The sequence below is a fragment of the Lonchura striata genome, chromosome 6 (genome assembly GCF_050655825.1).
Source record: "Lonchura striata isolate lonStrDom1 chromosome 6, ASM5065582v1, whole genome shotgun sequence".
Taxonomy (NCBI): Eukaryota; Metazoa; Chordata; class Aves; order Passeriformes; family Estrildidae; genus Lonchura; species Lonchura striata.
In genome coordinates this window covers 40,858,875-40,878,890 of record NC_140708.1, presented here as the reverse complement: position 1 = coordinate 40,878,890, position 20,016 = coordinate 40,858,875, and the positions used below count along the sequence as shown (strand labels likewise).

Below are 20,016 nucleotides of genomic sequence, written 5' to 3'. Positions count from 1 at the left end.
GGATCAGCGGAACCCAAATGATGAGCTATGAAGCACTACTGGCATGTGGTTTATTAGTGATAGAGGAGATGTGGGGAGAATAAACAATCACGAAAGGAACAGAGATCATAATTTCTGCAATAAATATGGGAACATTCACATTTTAGCAACAGTGCAAGTAATAATTATGTTGTAGCAAGTTAAATAAATGGATTATATGTGAATCTTACCTGGGAGGAAATGAGATGTCCAGTTCATACAATCTGTCTTTAAAGACTGACAGCTCTCTGTCAAATTCTAAAAGCTATAAAAGATAGAAATAAATGCTTTCACTCATTAATGTTGAACTGAAGCAATTTAAAAATAGTATATTACATAAAAGGAAACTATGATCACACACAGCTTGAGGTATAGCCTTCACAGAATAGTTTTTATAACACAGAACAAAACTGTCTGGACTATTTTGACACATAAACAGTGCCTTGAGAAATGTTGAAAACATTCCTTTTTCTCAGTGGAAGTTGTAACACTGGCTCTTCACAGCACTGCCCTGTAAGTGCACTTACACCGCAAGAAGGCTGCATTTCTTGAAATTTCGTTAGCAGTCTCTTCAGAGATTAACCAGACTAGCATTAAGAAAGAACAGCAGATATGCTAACCAGCCCATGAGAATGTCACTGAAATGCATCATACTACTCTGTATCATCTTTAGTGCAGATAAGCAGGTACAACAATCACAGTGTGCACATCACTCTTGCCAAGCAAAGCCGAGTTCCTGTCCACCTGCTCTGGACGGTGCTTGGCAGACAGCAGACAGAGGGATGTGTGACAGTAGGTAAAGGGTGTTCCCAGGCAGCAACCAAGACAGAGCAGCAGAAGCAGGTGTTTAACAGATTTAATGTCCTGTATAAATATTAGCCCCGGCCACATTTGTTTTCCCCATGACCTCTACAGAGAGAATAAATATCCACAGTCGTTGTTCATAAACACGAACCCACTCACAACTCAGTAATAATTGTCCCCATTAAACCCGTAACTGTTCTGAGGGACACAAATGATCTTACTCCAGAACCCAGCTGGGGTGCAGCCCGATGTCCCAGGGAACTGCAAGCTAAAGACAAAAGCCCATCCCCATGGTGCTGGCCCTGGCTCTGAGGGCCACTTGCTGTTCTGACGAGCGTCCCGGCACTGTCCCGCGCCATGGCGGTGTTTGCCCACCGTTCATTAATCATGTCCCATCTCACAGCTGTGCTGATACCATTGTATGAATGACAGAGGTTCCCAAAGAAATTAGATCGTGTCCCCCTTTCCCCTCTGTCACCTCATAAATCATTCCTGAAATGTGCAATTAGCAGCTACTTGTACACATTAATTATCTGTGTGAAAAGCAGCTACCTGAACCACCTGCACTGCTGATTACTTGCCTCTCCACAGCTCACCCAGCTCTCTCCAGGCTCTCCTGCCATATGTAGGTATCTTTATATGAAGATGCCAGGTGATGGGCACCTTTCCCTACTTTAGTTCATTTGACACCAAACTCTCTGACAGTATGCTGGAAAGATTCTGCAATACTAACAACTGCTACAATTTGTGCTTCTTTTAACATCTGATTAAAAGCCTGAGAATGTTTAGATAAATATTTTGAAATATCTGTGTGGAAACTTACAGTATGTATCTAATAATGTACTCAGTACTAAAAGTGTTGGGCTGGTCCAACACTGATCTAATTGAAGCAGTCTCAACGCCCTTGAAGAATAAATGGATGTTTCCATCACCATGAATGTTTCCAGGCTCTGCTTCTGTTTTTCAGTAAGCAGAACAGATTGGTAGCCACAATGCATACACACTGGCTATGAAAACATATGTTACCATCCCTTTCCTGCTCCACGCATCTCCACCTCAGAGGTATCAGCCACCTTACATGAATCCGGGATAGGAAAACAAGTTCCCATAGCCAGTTAAAACTATTAATTGAAATCTATGTCTACACATGTTTCACACTGTTCCAAGTAAACAGCTCAGAGCAGGGAAGGGGAGGTGTCAGGAGAAAGGCTGTTTCTGAAGTGTTAAACTGTGAGCACTGAATGAAAGAACAATGCTCCACAGAACACAATGGTATAAATTACTCATGGCATCCCAAGGGTTGGCAAAGTTCAATAGATGCATTGTCCTCTCACACCAATTCACATTTTCAAAATTTTACACATTCAGATTGTTCTAGCTATGATGATATCTGCAAACTCAGTGAGGCCTGGGGTTAAGAGAACTAAGCGTTTGGATGTGCATTATCATCCACAGAAGTTTCTGCTGTATTTGTTTGCTGCAGTTGTGTATGCAGTGTCTGTGCTATGCAGATGAGCTGCTGGCACTGGTGGCACATAACAGAAACAAGACAGCATTGTGTACTGTGCTGTCAGTTTCCCAAGTTTCCCCAGGTAAAGGTACAGCTTCAACCTGAAGCCAAAGCCCAGCTAGGTGCCTAGAAGGATTTAGGGAATGCTCATGGTGAAGAATTCATCCTGCCATATAAAACAGCCAAATATTTTTACTGGATTATTTGCAAGTACTTTTATTTCCTGCTATATATTAAATAATAATGCACTTTTATAAATTATTTTTCCTAGTTATTAAGTGACAGTGTAACAGGACCTGTAGCCTTCTGTTCAAACACAGTGTGCAGACACCTGCTCACTTGTGAGGGCAAGGACAGGTTACCTGTGTGCTCAGGGCTGAGCAGTGGGAACCCCCCACAACCTCTCAGTGTTTACCTAGCAGCACTGCAGGCAGTGAAGATAGGAACGGAAGAGATGATGTGTGAAAACTGAACTGTGCATTTTGAGAAAACTGCAGTTATCCTTTTCAGTAGAAGACCGTGTTTTAACTGTTATTTTTTGGTGTGAAAACCACTTGCATTCTCATTTAAGCTTGTAATCTCAAAATGAAAAAAATTTTGATGCAAATGCAAGGTGTTCATTAAGCCTTGTCACAAACAATTACAAATGTCATTTGCCCTGAAAGCAACTTTTGTTAAGAGAAGGCACAGGGACTGACATGGGCATCAGTCAATTCCATCTGCTTTATAGATACATGGGTGCCTGGAGCAACCTGGCATCACAGAAAATGAATGAAAATTAACACGGGCAAGATGATACTGAGGAGCAGTCAGAATTTCACAGGGGAATGCCTTTACTTTTAAAGCATCTAACATTGTCTTTAAAAAAACCCACCTAGAACCTAGAACATACTCCTTTCATGGCAATTTCACCACAAGCTGCTCACTCATTTCATACTGTACACCAATCAGCACTGTGAATAATATCATTGCTGGAACAGGAAACATGAGTATGTCTGTCACTCTAAATGTCTTAAAAATAAAAAAAAATAAGTTCAAATGCCAGAAATCAGTATATTGTTCTATTTAATTTATTCATAATAAGATCATCTTTAAGAACCAAATCTTTAAGAAGTTACATGACATGCTGTGGTAATTCAAACAATTACACAGAGATTTTAAAATGTTGTGACTGGCAGATCACTCCAGAATTATATGTCATAGGCAGTTTTCAGAAGACTGTTTTTTTTTCCTCCAAATTAAGTTTCACCAATGTACTTATGTGAATGCCACATATTTATACCTAAATAAAAGTGAAGATGATGCATGGTCTACGTTTTATTGCTCCAACACAGAGCTGATGATATTACAAGATGTTTGCTCTACAATGTCCAGTGACCAGCCCAACAGGAATGTTTGATGAACACCTGAATGAAAATACCATCCATCCATCCATCCATCCATCCATCCATCCATCCATCCATCCATCCATCCATGTAATGTATCAATAGTTAGCTACTACCTGTGAGCCATTGTGACCTGTGAGCCACTGTGACCCCACAGTGCTGGGAATGCAGCCAGCAGTATGTGTAGGAATGACTGCATTTGCAGCAAAGGATATTTCCTATTTATTTTGAGGAGAAATAAAAGCATTCAGGACTGATGGCTGTGTCAAATGCAGTGCCCATCACCTCCTAGGGGAATTATCAGAACTGCTGGTTTTCTAAGGTGCTGTGTATTCTGTAAAACCTGCCGAAGATAGTCTCACTTTTTGCTCCCTTTTTCTTGGCAGCAATGTAACATGCATTTATGTGCTGGGATGGAGGAGAAAGTAATGCACAAAATTCTAATTTCCTACATTATGCATCTTCACCGTAGTCAAAGGGTTATAAAACAGTTTAGGCAGTTGCAGAAACTGAGGCTCTGCTTGCTTCAATTTAAAGCAACGAAGCACTGTTAAAAGGTCAGCATCTATTGGGTACACTGCAGTGGGCCACCTTGGCTAAAATCATACACGTATGAACCCCTTCAAACAGGGCAACTTAATTCAGTCATTGGAGTAGAACAACGGCAATTACTCATCAAGACCTACAGACCAAAGTCAGAGCACTGGTAGATCAGGAGGTGATATTAGCAGCATTTATCAAATCCATCTGCAGGGCCCACAAGAGAATTCACAGCTGTGAAAGGGAAATGAAGTTTCAGACCAAAAAGAGGAGATGAGCATACAGAAGTGACCTCAGAGAATCAAAACATGTGGACCCCGCTCACTATAACCTCCTCTGCCAGTCTTGTGGAGCACATGTTTTTTTCCAAGAGACTTTGGAAAGACAGTAATTTTATACATTTTTCCAGTCCCAGCAAATTATTTAGAAACTGATTCAGCAGTCTACTGACTTCAGGTAAAGGCCCGTGGAAATGCTGATCCTTCCCACTTATCCATGAAAATGCTGTACATAAGCCTGCCGGATTGAAAGCGACTTCTTTCTCTAACAAAGACTATGTAAAATTACCTATTACTACATATTTTGAATCTTAATCTTCTTTCTCTCATTGCCAGTCTTTAAAATCATGTTTCACAGAAAAAAAACCCCAAATCATTGAATATAAATTTACCACTTATGTTGTTTTTGTATAATATTATATTTCTGCACATATAAATATATCCTGAATGGCAGTGTTGTCAAATCACAAACACCCACACAAATGTGGATCTATGGCACACAGAGAAATGGGGATCTATGGCCACAGAGAAATGACACCAAAGAGATTGTTCTCAGCATTAGGGGGGTGAGGCACAGTGATGCCCGGCTAGTGGCACTGAGGGCTGACATGACTGGTATGGATAAGCTGTCAGACAAACACCTGCTAACAGTTCCAAGGGCTCAGCCACCCCTCTGTTCTGCAACACACAGCAGAGAATCCAGATCTTATCCTGAGACTTCTGTTACTTGAAAAAAACATCAGAAATCAGAACCTGTTGTACTGCTTAGGAAATTAGTTCTCAATGAGAAGACTGGAGTATATGGAAAGGACAAACTAGTGAAGAAGCCAAAAGCACTGAAACAGATTAAGCCTGGGCTTCCACTCGTGCAGCAGCAGGGAACTTTCTGCTGACCACAGAAGCTCCTTCCACACCTCATCGGCTCCTTGCCCAAACGCTGCCCTGCAGCAGTGACCTGCATCCCATCCCTCAGCTGCCCTGTCCCAGCGGAGCCTGGAGCCCCGGAGGTGCCACAGCGCCTCCAGCCCCATCCCCCTGTGTGCAGCCAACGCCTCCAGCAGACGGGATCTGCTCGCCAGTACACAGCCTGCTGTGAGGGCAGTGTGGCCCACAGGCCAGTGGCTGTGCCCTGTTACTACCAGCTGCTCACAGCTGAACACACGCTTTCCATTTTCGGATGGGAAAATTGGATTTTGCTGCTCACTCTCCTGGGATTCCAGTGCTTACTTCGAATTAAAACAAAGTTGACTCTGGAAAAAGGTATTCATGCAAACTGCCATTTTCACAACTTTGCTGGGACAGACACTTAATATTATTGTAATAATTCATACACTGTGCACAACAACTTGTGACAAAGCTCCTTCAAAATGTCAGGAATGACTGAGTGGATGCTGTCTTTAAAACTGAACAACTTTAAACAGGAATATCCTACTTGCAAATATGACACACTCAATGGATTATTTAATTAAATTTAATATATCTGTTACTGTGAAACATTAGTTTGTCCCACTTGGGAGTCCAAACCACCATACACTATCCTGTTACATAGTTACTTGTGAGCTGCAGTTTGGCAAAATCATGAAATATGGAGAATACAGTTTTAGTATTACTTGTAAAGTGGTTAAATTGGAATTTCCTTGAAGAATGACTAGAAATGTTTCTTACCTGGCAAAACTCCCACTGTGGATTGAAGATTCCCTGAGGCTTGGCTGGCATGAGTGTTTTGGGGAACAGCAGGACCACAGAGGCATATCAATGCTGGGTGTGCCCCCAAGGGGTGTGGGGAGCTCCAATCAATCCCCATGCCAACCTCACAGAGAGTCAGGCATCTCCCGAGGTCACTGGGAACCTCCAGACACCTAACACTGAGGTGCTGCTCTTCCAGCAGGGATTCAAATCCATGCCCTCCTTTGTGGGGCTGCTGGAGGCTGCTCTGGGAGCAGCAGAGAGAGGACTGCAGTCAGTGCCTCCCACACCTGTGTAACAAGAATACACAGACCGGGACCAGAACCCATCTCTCCATCCTTGCAGTTGGGTACCCCACTCTCGTCTCTAGCTGTGCCTTTTGTATGAAAGTGTCCTCAAGTACAACTTTTCAAGTTAAACTTAGTATTTGCTTTTCTCTGTGCAATCTTTTGTGCATGCAGACATTCATCTGGGAGGTGATCAGGGGTACGTGGAGAGCACAAGAGGACTGAGCTACTGCAGAGGGATGGTGAAAAAACAGTTTAGAACCTTTCTATTTTTATTTGGCTTACTAGAGACTTCAGGCAAGATGTGGAAGCTTTGGTATGGTGTTGTGTGCACAAATGTTAACTCTAAGGGATGACAGTGAGATCCATAAACTTGGGGACTGGAATGCAGCTGCAAACATTGCCTCCCTGGATATTCTCTTCCATGTCACACAGGTTAAAAAGGGCCAAAGCACATTAGCAGATCATACTACAGGCTGGATTACAGAGTGCAAATACAGATGCTGAACCTTCTCTTAGGACTAGACTTAAACAAAATCCAATGCCTAAAAAAAATAAATATATCACAGTACACTTGAATTATCCTTAGTCCGTACAGCAGCTGTATAGAACAGAACGGGGGAAAAGGTAATGAAATAATATTTGTAACTTTGTGCTAGGAACAAATTTTACACCAGAATTATTCATCTATTTGAAGCTTGCAATAAACAGCTAACCCAACACATCTGGACTGACTTGTTTGCACAATCTGGATTTACATTTATGTTTTGCTAGTGAGAACAATTTATTTGTAACATTTTCTGTCTCTGTCATTTCTCATTTTGCAGTTCATCCAGTGGCATATCAACTAATGGCTCATTTAAGCAAATGCAATTCTAAACACAGGAATGCTGCTTCTGAATAAAGACTCAGAGCATGAAGCTATTTTCCTATTAATACTTTATGAAAGTCAGGCATCTCAGAAGGCTATCTTCAATAAAGGAAGTAGTTTCAGGATAGGCAGAATTTCCTTATGACTAGTCTGAGGTAGCAATGGTCCTAAGCAATCAATTTCCTTTCTCTATCCTAATTTGCCCTTATACATCATATTCAAGATTTTATCTGGACAGGGGCTGGTTGGCTCAGTGGATAAACCTCTGCCTTTTCACCTCTGGGATCATGGTTCAAGTCATACCCTGATGAAATGTACTTGATCGTCCTAATCTAGTTCCTAGTGGACAGTATTCCCATTATCTTTAAAAGGGTCAGAGCCAAGGCCATTGGGAAGAGTGCATTGTGCTATATCTTGTCTGTTGATTAATATATTTTCAGTGACGCCAGATCTTTAATCTTCATAAGCATAAATATTCTCACAAAAATCTTAATAGAGGTCCCTTACAGACTATATAATTCTGCTCAATTTGTGTATCATTTCAGGATTTCTTGGGAATACACCCATTCCCGCCCAAATGTATTGCTGAAAATTTAAAAGTATGTTTGCCTGTACTGTTTGCAATAACATCTCTAGGTTAAGTAGCATGATAACACATCACTTTAAATCACCACTTCTCAGAGGAAAAACAAGACCTTTAACTCAATCCGTACTTAAAGCACATTATAATTTTCTTCTCATACCATATCAGTTGAGGCTGAACACACACAGAATAAAGAGAATTTATTCTGTGAAGGGAAACTGAGTCAGAACATACTCTGCATAAGAGTTCACTGTTTGTCCTCTGTACCAAGAGAGCTGCTGCACAATTAAAGTAACAAATAGAAACACTTCCATTCCATGAAAATCCAGGTTTGGAATCACTGGGCCTTTCAGCATAACACTCTTGGCTCTGGTTTGGCATGAATGCTGGTACACCTCCAGGGCCCTCTGAACCCTCTGGTAATCCTGAAGATGTGTGCAGCAGCGCCCTTGGAGTAATCCTTCTGCCCTGAGCAGCCCAAACTGTCCATCTGTGGATGGACACAGGCTCTGTGTTTCTGTGGCAGGTAGGGGTCTGTGGGGCTGGGCAGCAGGACCAGGACCAGCAGGGACAGCAGGATGCAGGACCACCAGAGCAAGCACAGCCTATTAGTCACCAGCTTCCCCAAAGATCAATAGGAAAAAGAGATCATGATCTTAGCAGGAATATCATCAGGTTGGACTCCTAAGGCAATTAATTCACTGATCACTTTTACTACATAGTTGTGGTCCAAATCCTAAGAACAGTGCATTAGCTTCCACCTGGATTGATTCTTTAATACAGATCATAGAAAGGACAGGAATGTAGGTACCATTCCTCACCTCTAATTGCAGTTAAAGATTATAAAATGATTCCTGATGATTAAATTGTTCCTCTGTAGTCATTACAGGCTTTTTACATTCTTACTATATATTTATTTAATTGACTACTGAAGAAATACAATTTAGCTTGTGGTTCTTTAGTATAAGTCAATAACCTGATAATATTTTTTTCATTACATAATTACTCTTGGCTTGCTTTTCTTTTGATTGTTTTGAAATTAACAGGGAACTCCTTTTGAAAAAAAAGCCAACACTTAGAGCCTGATCTATCACAAACAATTAAAGCATCTGCAAAAAAGTTAGGTTTATTCAAGAACCCCCTGCCCCTCTTCTGGAAGCAGCGGCATGGCTGATTTTTATCACTTAAGGGCTGGAAATCTGAAGCTACACCTGTGTTTTGTTTGAACAACATGCTAGTGAGCCAGTGTGAGCTCAGCAGCGTGGGCAGCCCCACAGACCCCATGGGAAATCCATGCAGGGCTCCAGGGCACTCTCTGCACCTACTGGGCAGAAGGGAAGCAAAACCACAGTGGGGGCTACCAGTCAGGGGCTGCTGCCTCTGGGAAGGTGTGAAAACCCTCATTTGTCCACCACTCCAAAATGAGAACCTTCATTTGTCCACCACTCCAAACTGAGAAGCCTCATTTGTCCTTTTCCAGCACCCATGGGCAAGCCCCAGAGCAGGATGACACCACAGAACCAATCAGCACAGTCTGGCTGTGTGCGACCATCCAGGTCAGAAATGCTGAGCTTTTGCTGACTGAAAACAACAACTGTGTGATGCCAAGGTGGAACTCTGCATGCTGCACCCCCTCCTGCCCACCTCTCTCGGTGCTCCCTTGCAACACCCTCCCCACACACCCACACAGGACAGCTCTGAGTGGTTATGGACTCACACTCTGCTCTGTTGGATGGACCACAACTCCAACGTACAATTCAGAACATAGGAATTAAATAATAAAACACTTCTGCATTATTGCAACAGCTGTTTTCCAATAGACTTTATCTTTTTTCCTATCACCACAGAACTGGGTAAATCTGGGTGTTCTTTCTGAAATACAATGATACAGAGCAGTCATTGCACTCTGGGGTAATCAATATAGGTAATTGCTAAGCTAACTTTGGAATAAGCTACAGCTAAGTCTGAATAAACTACAGATTGGTTTGGGAAAATTAGACCCAACAGATTACAAGTATGCATTTCAAACGGAATTTCTATTAAACAGGTGATTTGTATCTATATCAGATTTTTCATTAAAAAATCACTTTTATAAATATATATTATGATTCTTTTTGTTGATTACAACGTAAAAAGGAAAGAATAACTGTGTAAGGACAATGAAAAAGTAGCCTGTTGATAATAAATATTTGTCAGGTCTTGTCACATCTGTATACATTCCAATGCTACTGAAGAGACACGGCACTGATAAAAAAATACCCTCTGAAAAATCAATGGATTTTGAGCTAAAGCAGTTGCTAAACACACAGAAAACATCTTTATCCAACAGCCCCAGTGCTGTGAAAATTCCCAAGCCTTGCATTGGTACAGCTAAGGAAAATTTAATCTTCCCAAATACTCATCAGGGCACTCCATCCTGCAGACCTGACAGCCCCACTTATAATTAATTATACAATTTCGATGGGAATATCGACTGCACAAAGCTATAAATCATAGAAAAAGTCAATAGGCATGGACACATTCAATCATGTCCCGACCAATGATTACTACTCTTAAAATACAATAATTATTTTCAGGAGCCAGCTTGAATTAAATTTCTGTCAGGCCGGTACAAGACCGGCGGTTGATGAAGGATGCGATGGATTTTTTGGGTTGAATTCGGCACAGAGACATTTATCGTTTTAGATAGGTAGTTTGTTTTTAGTGATCATGGTGCTGCGTGTTTAACTAGACCATGAAGATTAGATTATCTCCAATGGCTCATTATATCGTTTATCTCTTTCTTCCATGTTTGATCTGGAAGATTTCCCACTTCTTGATGCATGAAAGAAATGACTACTGATTTTGAAATGGAATGTGTTTAAGAGGGATTCTGCCTGTACCTTCACACCCCACAGCCCTGTATGCAAATCAAGCAGCAGCCATCCAAAATACCACTAGGACAAGGCAAACAAGCACCAAGAACAGCTTTACACAGCTTCAGGAATGCACTGGGGGAAAACACAAATGACAAATACTTTGTCAGTTGTTCAAAAAAAAAACACTGGAAAAATTACTATAATTATATGCTTAGAAGAAAAATCTGAGACAGGAATGCGATTAATATGGGGAAAGGAATTGGGAGGAGACTTATTACTTTGAATTAAATGTCCCCAAAACTGCAAACCATCAGTGAAAGAAACATTAGGCATTCACCTTGTAAATTGAAACCAAAGAACCCAAACTGATCTGACAGTGACTGCATTTGAAGGTACCACAGAAGCACCTCTCGTAGTGAGCACACAGGCCACATGAGCCATGCTGTGAGACAGCAGCAGGGACTGGGAATCAGATCTTCAGACCCCCTCATGGGTCTTACTCATCAAACTCTTCTGACCTCAGTGAATGAGTGAAATCTCAGATTCTCACATGGAATCAATCTCCCAGGTGAAGCCAACTTAAAATCAGAGAGGGCACCAGGGCTTCAGCTGCTCTCCATGTCCTAGGGCCCTGCAGAGAGCCCTCCAACAGCCTGGCTCTCTGTGAACAGTGAGAGAATGAGCTGTAGGCAGGGGACAAGAGGAGAGGGGTGGAGAGCCATGGATCCTGTGCACAACCCATCCCAGGCAGCAAGCAGCAATGTGCCCTGTGAGCAGGCACACTGCAGGACGGGTAGAGTGCAGCTAAACTGGGAGCTGGGGACCAGGGCCCTTTATGTGTTCCCTAGGATACATAACTCCCAAGAACCCTGGATGAAATGGAGAAAGCTGCAAGCTGTGATACACAGCTTTTCCAAAATGAAGTGGCCACCACTTGAAATAAAATCACATTAAAGAAAATACAGTGCCCCTCTCCACAGAAAAATCACAGTCCTTATTACAAATCAGAGTGATAGTGTCCCCTGTCTGCTTAATCCTCTTGGGAAGCCCTGTATGCCACATAGTGACAGTCTGCTGCAGAGCTTGAGATTGCTATTCTGTTTACTCTTGTGTTTCGAGTATATTTTTGTACAGTTAGAAGACACAGGTATTTTCAGAAGGACTTTGCCTTTAAGGGCTTTTCCTAAGTTACTGTGTGATGCACAATGAGGAGCTAGGAAGAAAAACGGGGTGCTTGAAGAAATGCAGACTAGAGGACAGATGAGAAAAATGAATTGTTGTGTACATTCAATTTACAATATCTTTTTATAAAAAAGAAGGTAAACATGCCAAAGTTAAGAATCTGTACACAAAATAACTGGCTAAGTGGTGAGGAAATCTGGAACAGTTATTGTGTTGGTTGAACTATCTCTTCTCATTCTGCAGACAGGAGGGGTGGTAAGCATAAAGGGCTGGTTAGAGAAATGCAATTTGTATGTGAATTCCCAACTTCTTTGAAAGGGTTTAGCAATGAACTTACCGCAGTGCCATTGTTGTCTCTAAATACATCTTGATTAAAATAGTCAAAGAGCTTCTTTTCTAATTGCAGCATAACCTAAATAAAAAAATAGGGAGAAAGGTCAGCAAAGCTCTTAGACTCAGCAACTCAACACCCAGTTGCTGGCAGTGACCCTTTCAGAGACATGCAGTCCTTTAAAACCACACATTTCCACATGTCCAAAGCCCCTTGTCAGCTTGCCCATTTGCTTGGCTGGCAATCACTTAAACAGATCCAATTAACTGAGCATTAGGTGTGACAATCTATATTCTCCCCTCCCTTTACATTATCAGTTTGGAACAACTATATTCATGCTTTGTAGAAAGGAAAGTGAACATTCAACACTGTTTCTATTTACATAGGGGTGCCAAGGGCATTAAGTTGTTTACCTTTCGGTCATTATCAGATTCACGAAATATTAGCTTGACTACTTCATTTGTGTCAGCTGCCCGGATGGTCTGCATTGTGGCCTTTGCACATAGTGTCTAAGAAAAACATAAGGGGAAAAAGGGAAATAAGCTTATATGCAACAGAAGACCTGATTTAACTGAACATTATGAATAGATGTATCTTCAATGCCCTCCATCAACTATAATTTGCTGTAGGTCAAAATACAAAGCATTGCTAATTTAAGTCACTTCCACTTATGATGGACTTGAAACAATAAACTGAATTACCACTTGAAGAGAAACAGGCAATATCAAGAAAATATCAATCAGGAAAGGCAAATAGTCATTCAGCTTGTACCATGTAGACAGGTTCTTTCACAGGTATCACTGTATGCTGTATCACACATTATTTGCAAATATCCTCCAAACCACTGCTTACAGATAATAACCAGGTTTTGTGCTGGTTCTTAAGAGCTGCTAACCACATTGACACTACAGTTCTGTGAGTTAATCCTTGTTTGCAAAAACATCTGCCCTGTAAATTCATGTTACAAGTACATTTTGCAAGTTGGAGAAATGCTTACACAATCTGATGGCAATTTTCACAGTTTACTTTGCATAGCAAATTCCCTCTTTTAACTAAGAGACACCGTGTCCCTAGATTTTCTGAGGACTGAGTGCCTAAAACATATTATGAACCAACATTTTATCAGGCACAGATGAACACAGATGAACAACATTATATTGAGCACAGTATGAATTTCCACGAATGTGTTGGGCCTTGATGGACTGGCCACTGGCCTGGCTGGGACCCAGTTCCACAGGTAGTGGGGAATAACATGAAACGGGCTGCTCAAAGGGTTGGCTCCCCTGCATGCCAATAGGTAAAAATCTAGAGCTTTTAGCAAAGCAGTTAGCGAAGCTTTAAGTATGTGAAGTGCTTTGAAATGGAGGCATCTTCATCTTAACTGGGCACATTTCACTGAGTGCTCTGCAGCATCCCTGCCTGGGCAAGGCTGCTGGCTGTTGTGCAGAGCTACCCTCTGCCTGACTGCTGGGAGCCACAAAGAAAAAGGCAGAAAGCGGAATTGAGGAAATTGTTCAAACTAGGCATTGTTCAAAGGCACAGATGTGTCCCCACACCTGGGAGGCAACTGAGCATCCATGGCTGCTGCTGAGGCACACTGCTGACAGGATCTGTGCACAGCCGTGGATATGGATATGGCAAAGACCGTCCTTCTGAATGAAACCTTCTTTTCCTAGAGGCTCTTAAGGAAAGTGTTTTCTGTTAAAGAAAGTAACTGAGTCAAGGAGAGGCAATGAGGTGATTTCCCTGCTCTGCTCACCCAATTTCTTTTCCTAATAACCAGACAAAAGGTTTTCATTTTGTATAATGTCAATTTGTAAAATAAATATGTTCTGTGGTATAGATTTTCACATCCTACTACATGCTTCTATCTCTCACAGACAGAAAAACTTATATTTGGATTCATTATCAGAGGTGCAGTTGTCTACTAGACACAACACCATGAACTCACTTCTCCTTTCCCCATTCTTGCCTTCTTCTGAAGGCAGAATTCATGCCAAACATGTATTTAAGCAAAAATCCATCTGCTTCCAAATAATTAAGATCTCAGCTGAGGATCTCAGTGCCAGAACGGGAACAATCTGCCAATGGACATGTTGCTCCCAATTGATAAAGATTTGATCCTTGATAAAGGTCCTTGCCTATTGGCACAGTAGAAATAAAAAGCAGCAAGCTGAGTGTTTTCATTTTTAGCAAGTAACTTGAATGGGATTTGGTAAAAACCCACAAATCTGTTATTTTTCTTACAAGTTTGTGAATGAAACAGGTGTTGATTCCCCATCTCACTGAAAAAAACGATGTCCATTTCTGACAAACTTTTCCTGACCGTTTCCTCCCTCCCCAAAAGCGGCGCCACATCCATCTAACTGTGGGTTTACCCCAGAACACTCCGCACACCCGCAGGTTCCACTGGCAGAAGGAGCGCTGGTCGCACAGGCACGGGCTGCTCTGCGAGCACTCCGCAGGACTTTCGGGTGGCTTGTGAAGGCTCGGGAGAAGAGCGGCGAGACGCCGGAGAAGCGCCGCCCTGCCCGGGACGAGGAGCGGCGTGCTCACCCGCGGGTCTCACCTGTCCCCGCAGCCGCGGCGCCGCCCGTGCCCGCGGGAGCCAGGGAGGTAATCCAGCAGCGAGCCATTCCCAGCAGCGAGCACCCCAACCTCGCTCCCTCCACGCGGGCCATTGACATGCAGAGCACAGATCAGATAATCGGGTCAAGCCCAAAAAAAGAGGCTTTGGGCTCATGTGTCACAAATCAGTCTGGTCCCTTCAAAAAGCACACCAGATTAGAACAAGCACCCGAACAAACCAGAGCGGAAAACCCGCAGCTCTCTAAAGCTGGTTTCTAAAGCTCTAACAAATCGCTCCATCTTTCACTCATTTAAACTTTCCAAATGAGGGTCAATACGGTCCCCGAGCATCCAAATGCTAATGCGCTTAAGTGCGCTTAAGCAGCTTTCCAGAGTGAATGGGCCAAAGAAGGGCTCGAAAAGACACGGCAGAGTTACTGTCACTGTCAAAAAGTCATTGTAGCCACCCCCAGAGTGGTTGCAATTCAACAAATTCATGATTTCTGTCTCTTAAAGGCATCTGCTTGAGAACATTTTTTTCCCTGAGCTGCTTTATCTCATAACGTCAGGCTGGCTCCAAAAGAAAAACCCTGCGATCGACTCTTGAGAACCAATACAGAGAAAGGACCCACATACCTTATTGCTTTCAAATTTCACACACACAAAAAGTTACCTTATTCACAGACAAAAGTGATTGGGCAAAGGTTCATTTCTTATACAAGCTGGAGGCACTCCTTCTTTCCTCCTCCTTTCAATTTCTGCACAGTCGTAGTCACCCAAGCAGAAAACTTTCAGGACCATGTGCCTTTTTAGACAAGCCTGCTTATGAAGGGGATTTTTTGTTGCTAGCAAAGAAAATAAAAATGCTATGAAAATTCACCCTTCCTTGCTGGGTATTCCCTCAAAGGTATATTTTTACAAGGACAGAAGAGGTGAAATCAAATATCATAACTCTACATAACTTTTTTTTTTTTTTTTTTTTTTTTTTTTTTTTTTTTTTTTGAAACAAGATTTGGTTAAAAAGCTTGCAGGAGGGCTGTATTCAGAGCTGAGATAGAGCTCAGTAGCCAGCTAGCAAACACAGTCATATCTCATTCCTGTTTTCCCATGCTATACACGGGTAGATGCTTTGTAGAACTTTGGAAATAGCCCTTTGTGATAACTTAAGTGTACTGAATTGCAAAACATAGTAACAACTTTCCTGACAACGGCCTTAGAATGTAATAACAACATCCTGCTACACAAAGCTAGGAGGAAATGTTTTTTATATCTACAAGAGACAAATCTGGAACTTCTAGACTCGGTAATTCTCAGAATTACACTGTTGATTTACAGCATAACGCACCTTCTGCTCCCCCATAAACACCACAAATCAAAGTGTTTGACTGCATTTCTTCATACTTAGAGTAAATAGGGATACAGGCATTAAAACAATTGTTACATACATAAAACACACAACAGTCTACAAAACACACTTTATATCATGTTTATATGGGAACACTGTGAGCAGCTGTGGACTGCACTGCTGCTTCCTGCTTGGCTGGAAACTGAAGCTGATTTTTCACTGATTCCACACTCTCGCTTTCTGAACATCCTTTAGGCTCTGAATCCACCTCCTGATGTGTGAGCTATTACATGCTTGTAAGTCCCTAAACAATTTTTAGGGGGTGGGAGGGAAACCCTCCAAAAGGGAGTATTTAACCACGCACAGACTCCGCCTGTCCTATTGCATCTGTCCACTGATGTTAAAGATGTGCATTATTACTCTACTTAGGACTTATTATTACTTTTAATTCTTCTAAAAAAAAAATGAAGATAAAATAGAATATATACATTGTTCCTTTACAATTAAAAAAATTCAGCAATAGCTGCCACTGGAATTTGCAGCAAGCTGCATAGATTGACACAGATGTGCTCGTGGCTGAGTGCTAGGAGAGAAGTGCAGAGTCTGAAGATTCCTGACAGGAGCTCAGTGAAATAAGGTCTTGACCACATGAACAACCAAATCAACTAAATTTAAGATACTTTTTTTTTTTTCCAGTTAAATACTCTGTGGATTCTGGAATGACAGAAAAGACAGACATACATGTATCATCTAATTATGAAAGTGAGTACTTCTGAAATGGTGCTCAAGACCCAAAATCAATCTGACACTCATTAAACTAGGATAATATTTTTAAAAATATTATTATAATCTGGACATAAATTGTATTTGAAATAATCAGTGAGGTAAAAAAATTGCTACTTTAGGAATAACAGAAGCATCTGTCTTGTTTGGGCTCCTCCTTACCTTTGAGGAGATGACATGATTTCCTGGATACTGGGAATACAACAGCAGTGAATTCCCCAAATCAAATTACATCAGAGTATTAAAATTTGCAAGTGAGAAAAACAAAGTTACATGTAACTTTCTGAGTCAATGAAAGCTGTACATTTAGCTACAGGACAGATAACACCGTGCTTTTTAAACTGCACTTTCCCATTGAAATGGAGGCTTATTATAGCCAATTTTTCACAGCCACAGAGGTTTTTGGCTTCACAGCTAATGCAAAAATCAAGGGCATCCCAGGGCTCAATCTCCAGGGTACAGGAACCAAACCCTATCTGAGATGACATAAACTTCTATTGAAAAAAATATTCTTTAGACTATATATTACCTTGTGTTAACTTTAACTGTGTGCAAATAGCAATAATATCCCAGAACAGCTACTACACTTTCCAGCAGCAGGAACTGAACTCAGCAGTGACGTAAGTGTTAGCTGAATAAAGAACAAACACAAACAAGTATTAATGAGAATCCACACAAAGTACCAATAAAATTACTTTCTCTTTGGATGTTCCCAGAGGAGTCAGCTCATATCCAGCGTGGGCAGCGGTGGTGGAACTGGGTGGCAGCAGAGGCTCCTGCCCTGCAGCACTGCTTATGTGCCCTTCCGAGGGCACATCCCTGCCACTGACGTGACCCTGCTGCCTGTACCCATTTAACCTCACGGGCTGGTTCAAGAAGCACCAATCCCACCTGTGAGTGCCTGGCCCAGGAGCTGCCTGGGATCTGTCCCCTCCACACAGCCCCCCTGCTGAACTGTGGCACAGGGATATTCTGGGATATCTTAAAATGCTTCTTCAGGTGGTGTCTGTGACCAAAAAATCAGCACTAAAATACTATCCTCATGCTCCCATTGTCCCAGAGATCTCCTGTCTCCCTAAAACAGATGATCCCTGCTGGAAACAACTCGCCTTCCTTTGGTCTCAATTTCACAGCAGCACTAGGTTAATTGTAAAATGCATTTTCTTGTCCAGAAACGGAGATAATTCATGACAAAGTTACCACAGCATGTCACCAGGCAATGCCAAACCCCTCTTGTTTACTTTCCAGGCACTGTGCTGAGTGACCCGATAGTCCAGGTGGCAGCAGGGCCGCTGTAGCTGCAGCGTACCTGGGCACCCGCCTGCGGCCAGGGCGGCTCCCCCACCCTGGCACTGCCCAAAGCACCACCCGGCTCCTGCAGTCACCCCACGGCACTGGCTGTGGCTCCTGTGCGTGCTGGCTCAGCAGGCAGCAGGCCAGGCTTACCGCAGCATGCTGCTGCAGACCGTGGCCCGGGCAGGGACGGGCACTGGCGTGGCTGGCTCACAGCTGGAACAGCTGGCCCAGTGCCAGTGGCCAGCTCAGTGCCACGAGTTGGTGGCACAGCCTGCCCGTCTCCAGGTCTGGAGAGAGCCCTGCGGTCCCTGCCTGTGGCCTCTGCCTCAGCAGCTTTGCTCTGTGCCAACAGCTGGTGGCAATTATGGCTCTCTTTTAGATTCTCTTCTTCAGAAAAGAATCTGAATTAATTCCAAAAGGTCTCTGCCTCTCAGATTCTCCAAGATTTCAGATCAGGCTAAAACTCCCTTTTCCATATTCCCCTGAATGCTGATTACCTTCTTATTTTCTCTTTCTGTCTCTCTGGTCAAGTTGCACATCTTTTTGCATTCTCCTGTTTCATTTTCTTGACTATGATCTCAAGCCTGAGTTCAGCAAAGTATCTACACAGTGATTCACAAACAATTCACCTGTGTGAATCAGGACATGGAACTGTGAAGGGTCTCTGTGGACAAAGGTAAAAGGCTCCCCTGCTCACTTTTTAAGGCCTCAGTTTAAATTCACTTGCTGACATCAGGCATCACTAATATGCAATCAGGACTTTGATCAGATCCAGATAAACCCACAGCACAACAAGATCTGAAACTTGGAAGCAATCTGCCAGAAAAATCCCTTCCCTCTTGCTGTCCATCCTTCTAAATAATTTTGTATTACTACTTGATGTCAAGTAGCCCTGAGTTCCCATTCTAAGAGAAACATTTGCTTTTTCTTAATTACAGAAACTGGGACAGTCCAACAGTTCCTGAAGAAATTCTCTGCATAAATGCAGTATGTATGTCTTGTTCCATAAGGTGTGATCCTCTTCAGATCTACTCAGATGTTCTGTTACTTATCTTCTGTTATTTTTTTCTGCTTTGGCCATGCAGCAATGCCAGTTTGAGAAATTCCTTGTTGGAAACCTTCAGAGCACTTACACTCTTCCACTCCAGCTGACCAAGCAGAGGACTGGATGTATTGTTTCTGTTCAGCAAAGACTTTGGTGAAGCACACAGAATCTGTGATGTAAATCTGTTTCTGCAGAGAAACATAAAATCCCCTGCTCTCTTGAATGCAGGAGGAACGGAATAAGAGGCAGTTTCTCTCTTTATAGCTAAGCTTGCAGAATAGGAACCTCTATTTCTTTTCATTCTAAAAGCTAAACAGGCTGTGAACCCCATCTGCTCCTGTGTACCTTGCAAATGCCTTTGCTTTGCGTGGTAACATCTGCCTGTGTGCGCACTGATGGTGTTTGTGTTTCTGCTGCCTCCAAATTTCATGGTTTCTTACGGCCACAAGAAATGAAACATGGGAGCAGTAACCCCAAGTAGCAAAATCTAAGCCAATGGCTAAGAAAATTATTTTGTGCTTCTTGACTCCCAGCACTGGTTTCTGCAGTGTCTGGAGTCTGGCAGCTTCACTCTCAAGCCTTGCAGGGAGCACACATCCTGGCACAGCACAGCCCGGGCACGGCCAGCTCATGGGAGTGCTCCAGG

At 42.5% G+C, this 20,016-nt stretch overlaps 1 protein-coding gene across 5 annotated transcripts in view; it reads right to left on the bottom strand.

Moving 5' to 3' along the window:
* INPP5A (inositol polyphosphate-5-phosphatase A) overlaps window positions 1-20,016 on the bottom strand; it is a 185,735-nt gene that overhangs the window by 18,607 nt on the left and 147,112 nt on the right. For all 5 annotated transcript variants that reach the window (XM_085583039.1, XM_085583036.1, XM_085583038.1 and 2 more), the window contains 3 exons: window positions 12,747-12,842; window positions 12,340-12,414; window positions 210-283 (listed from right to left, as the gene is read on the bottom strand). In XM_085583039.1, the coding sequence (XP_085439165.1) occupies window positions 210-283; window positions 12,340-12,414; window positions 12,747-12,842 (245 nt within the window). The remainder of the gene's footprint in view (window positions 1-209; window positions 284-12,339; window positions 12,415-12,746; window positions 12,843-20,016) is intronic.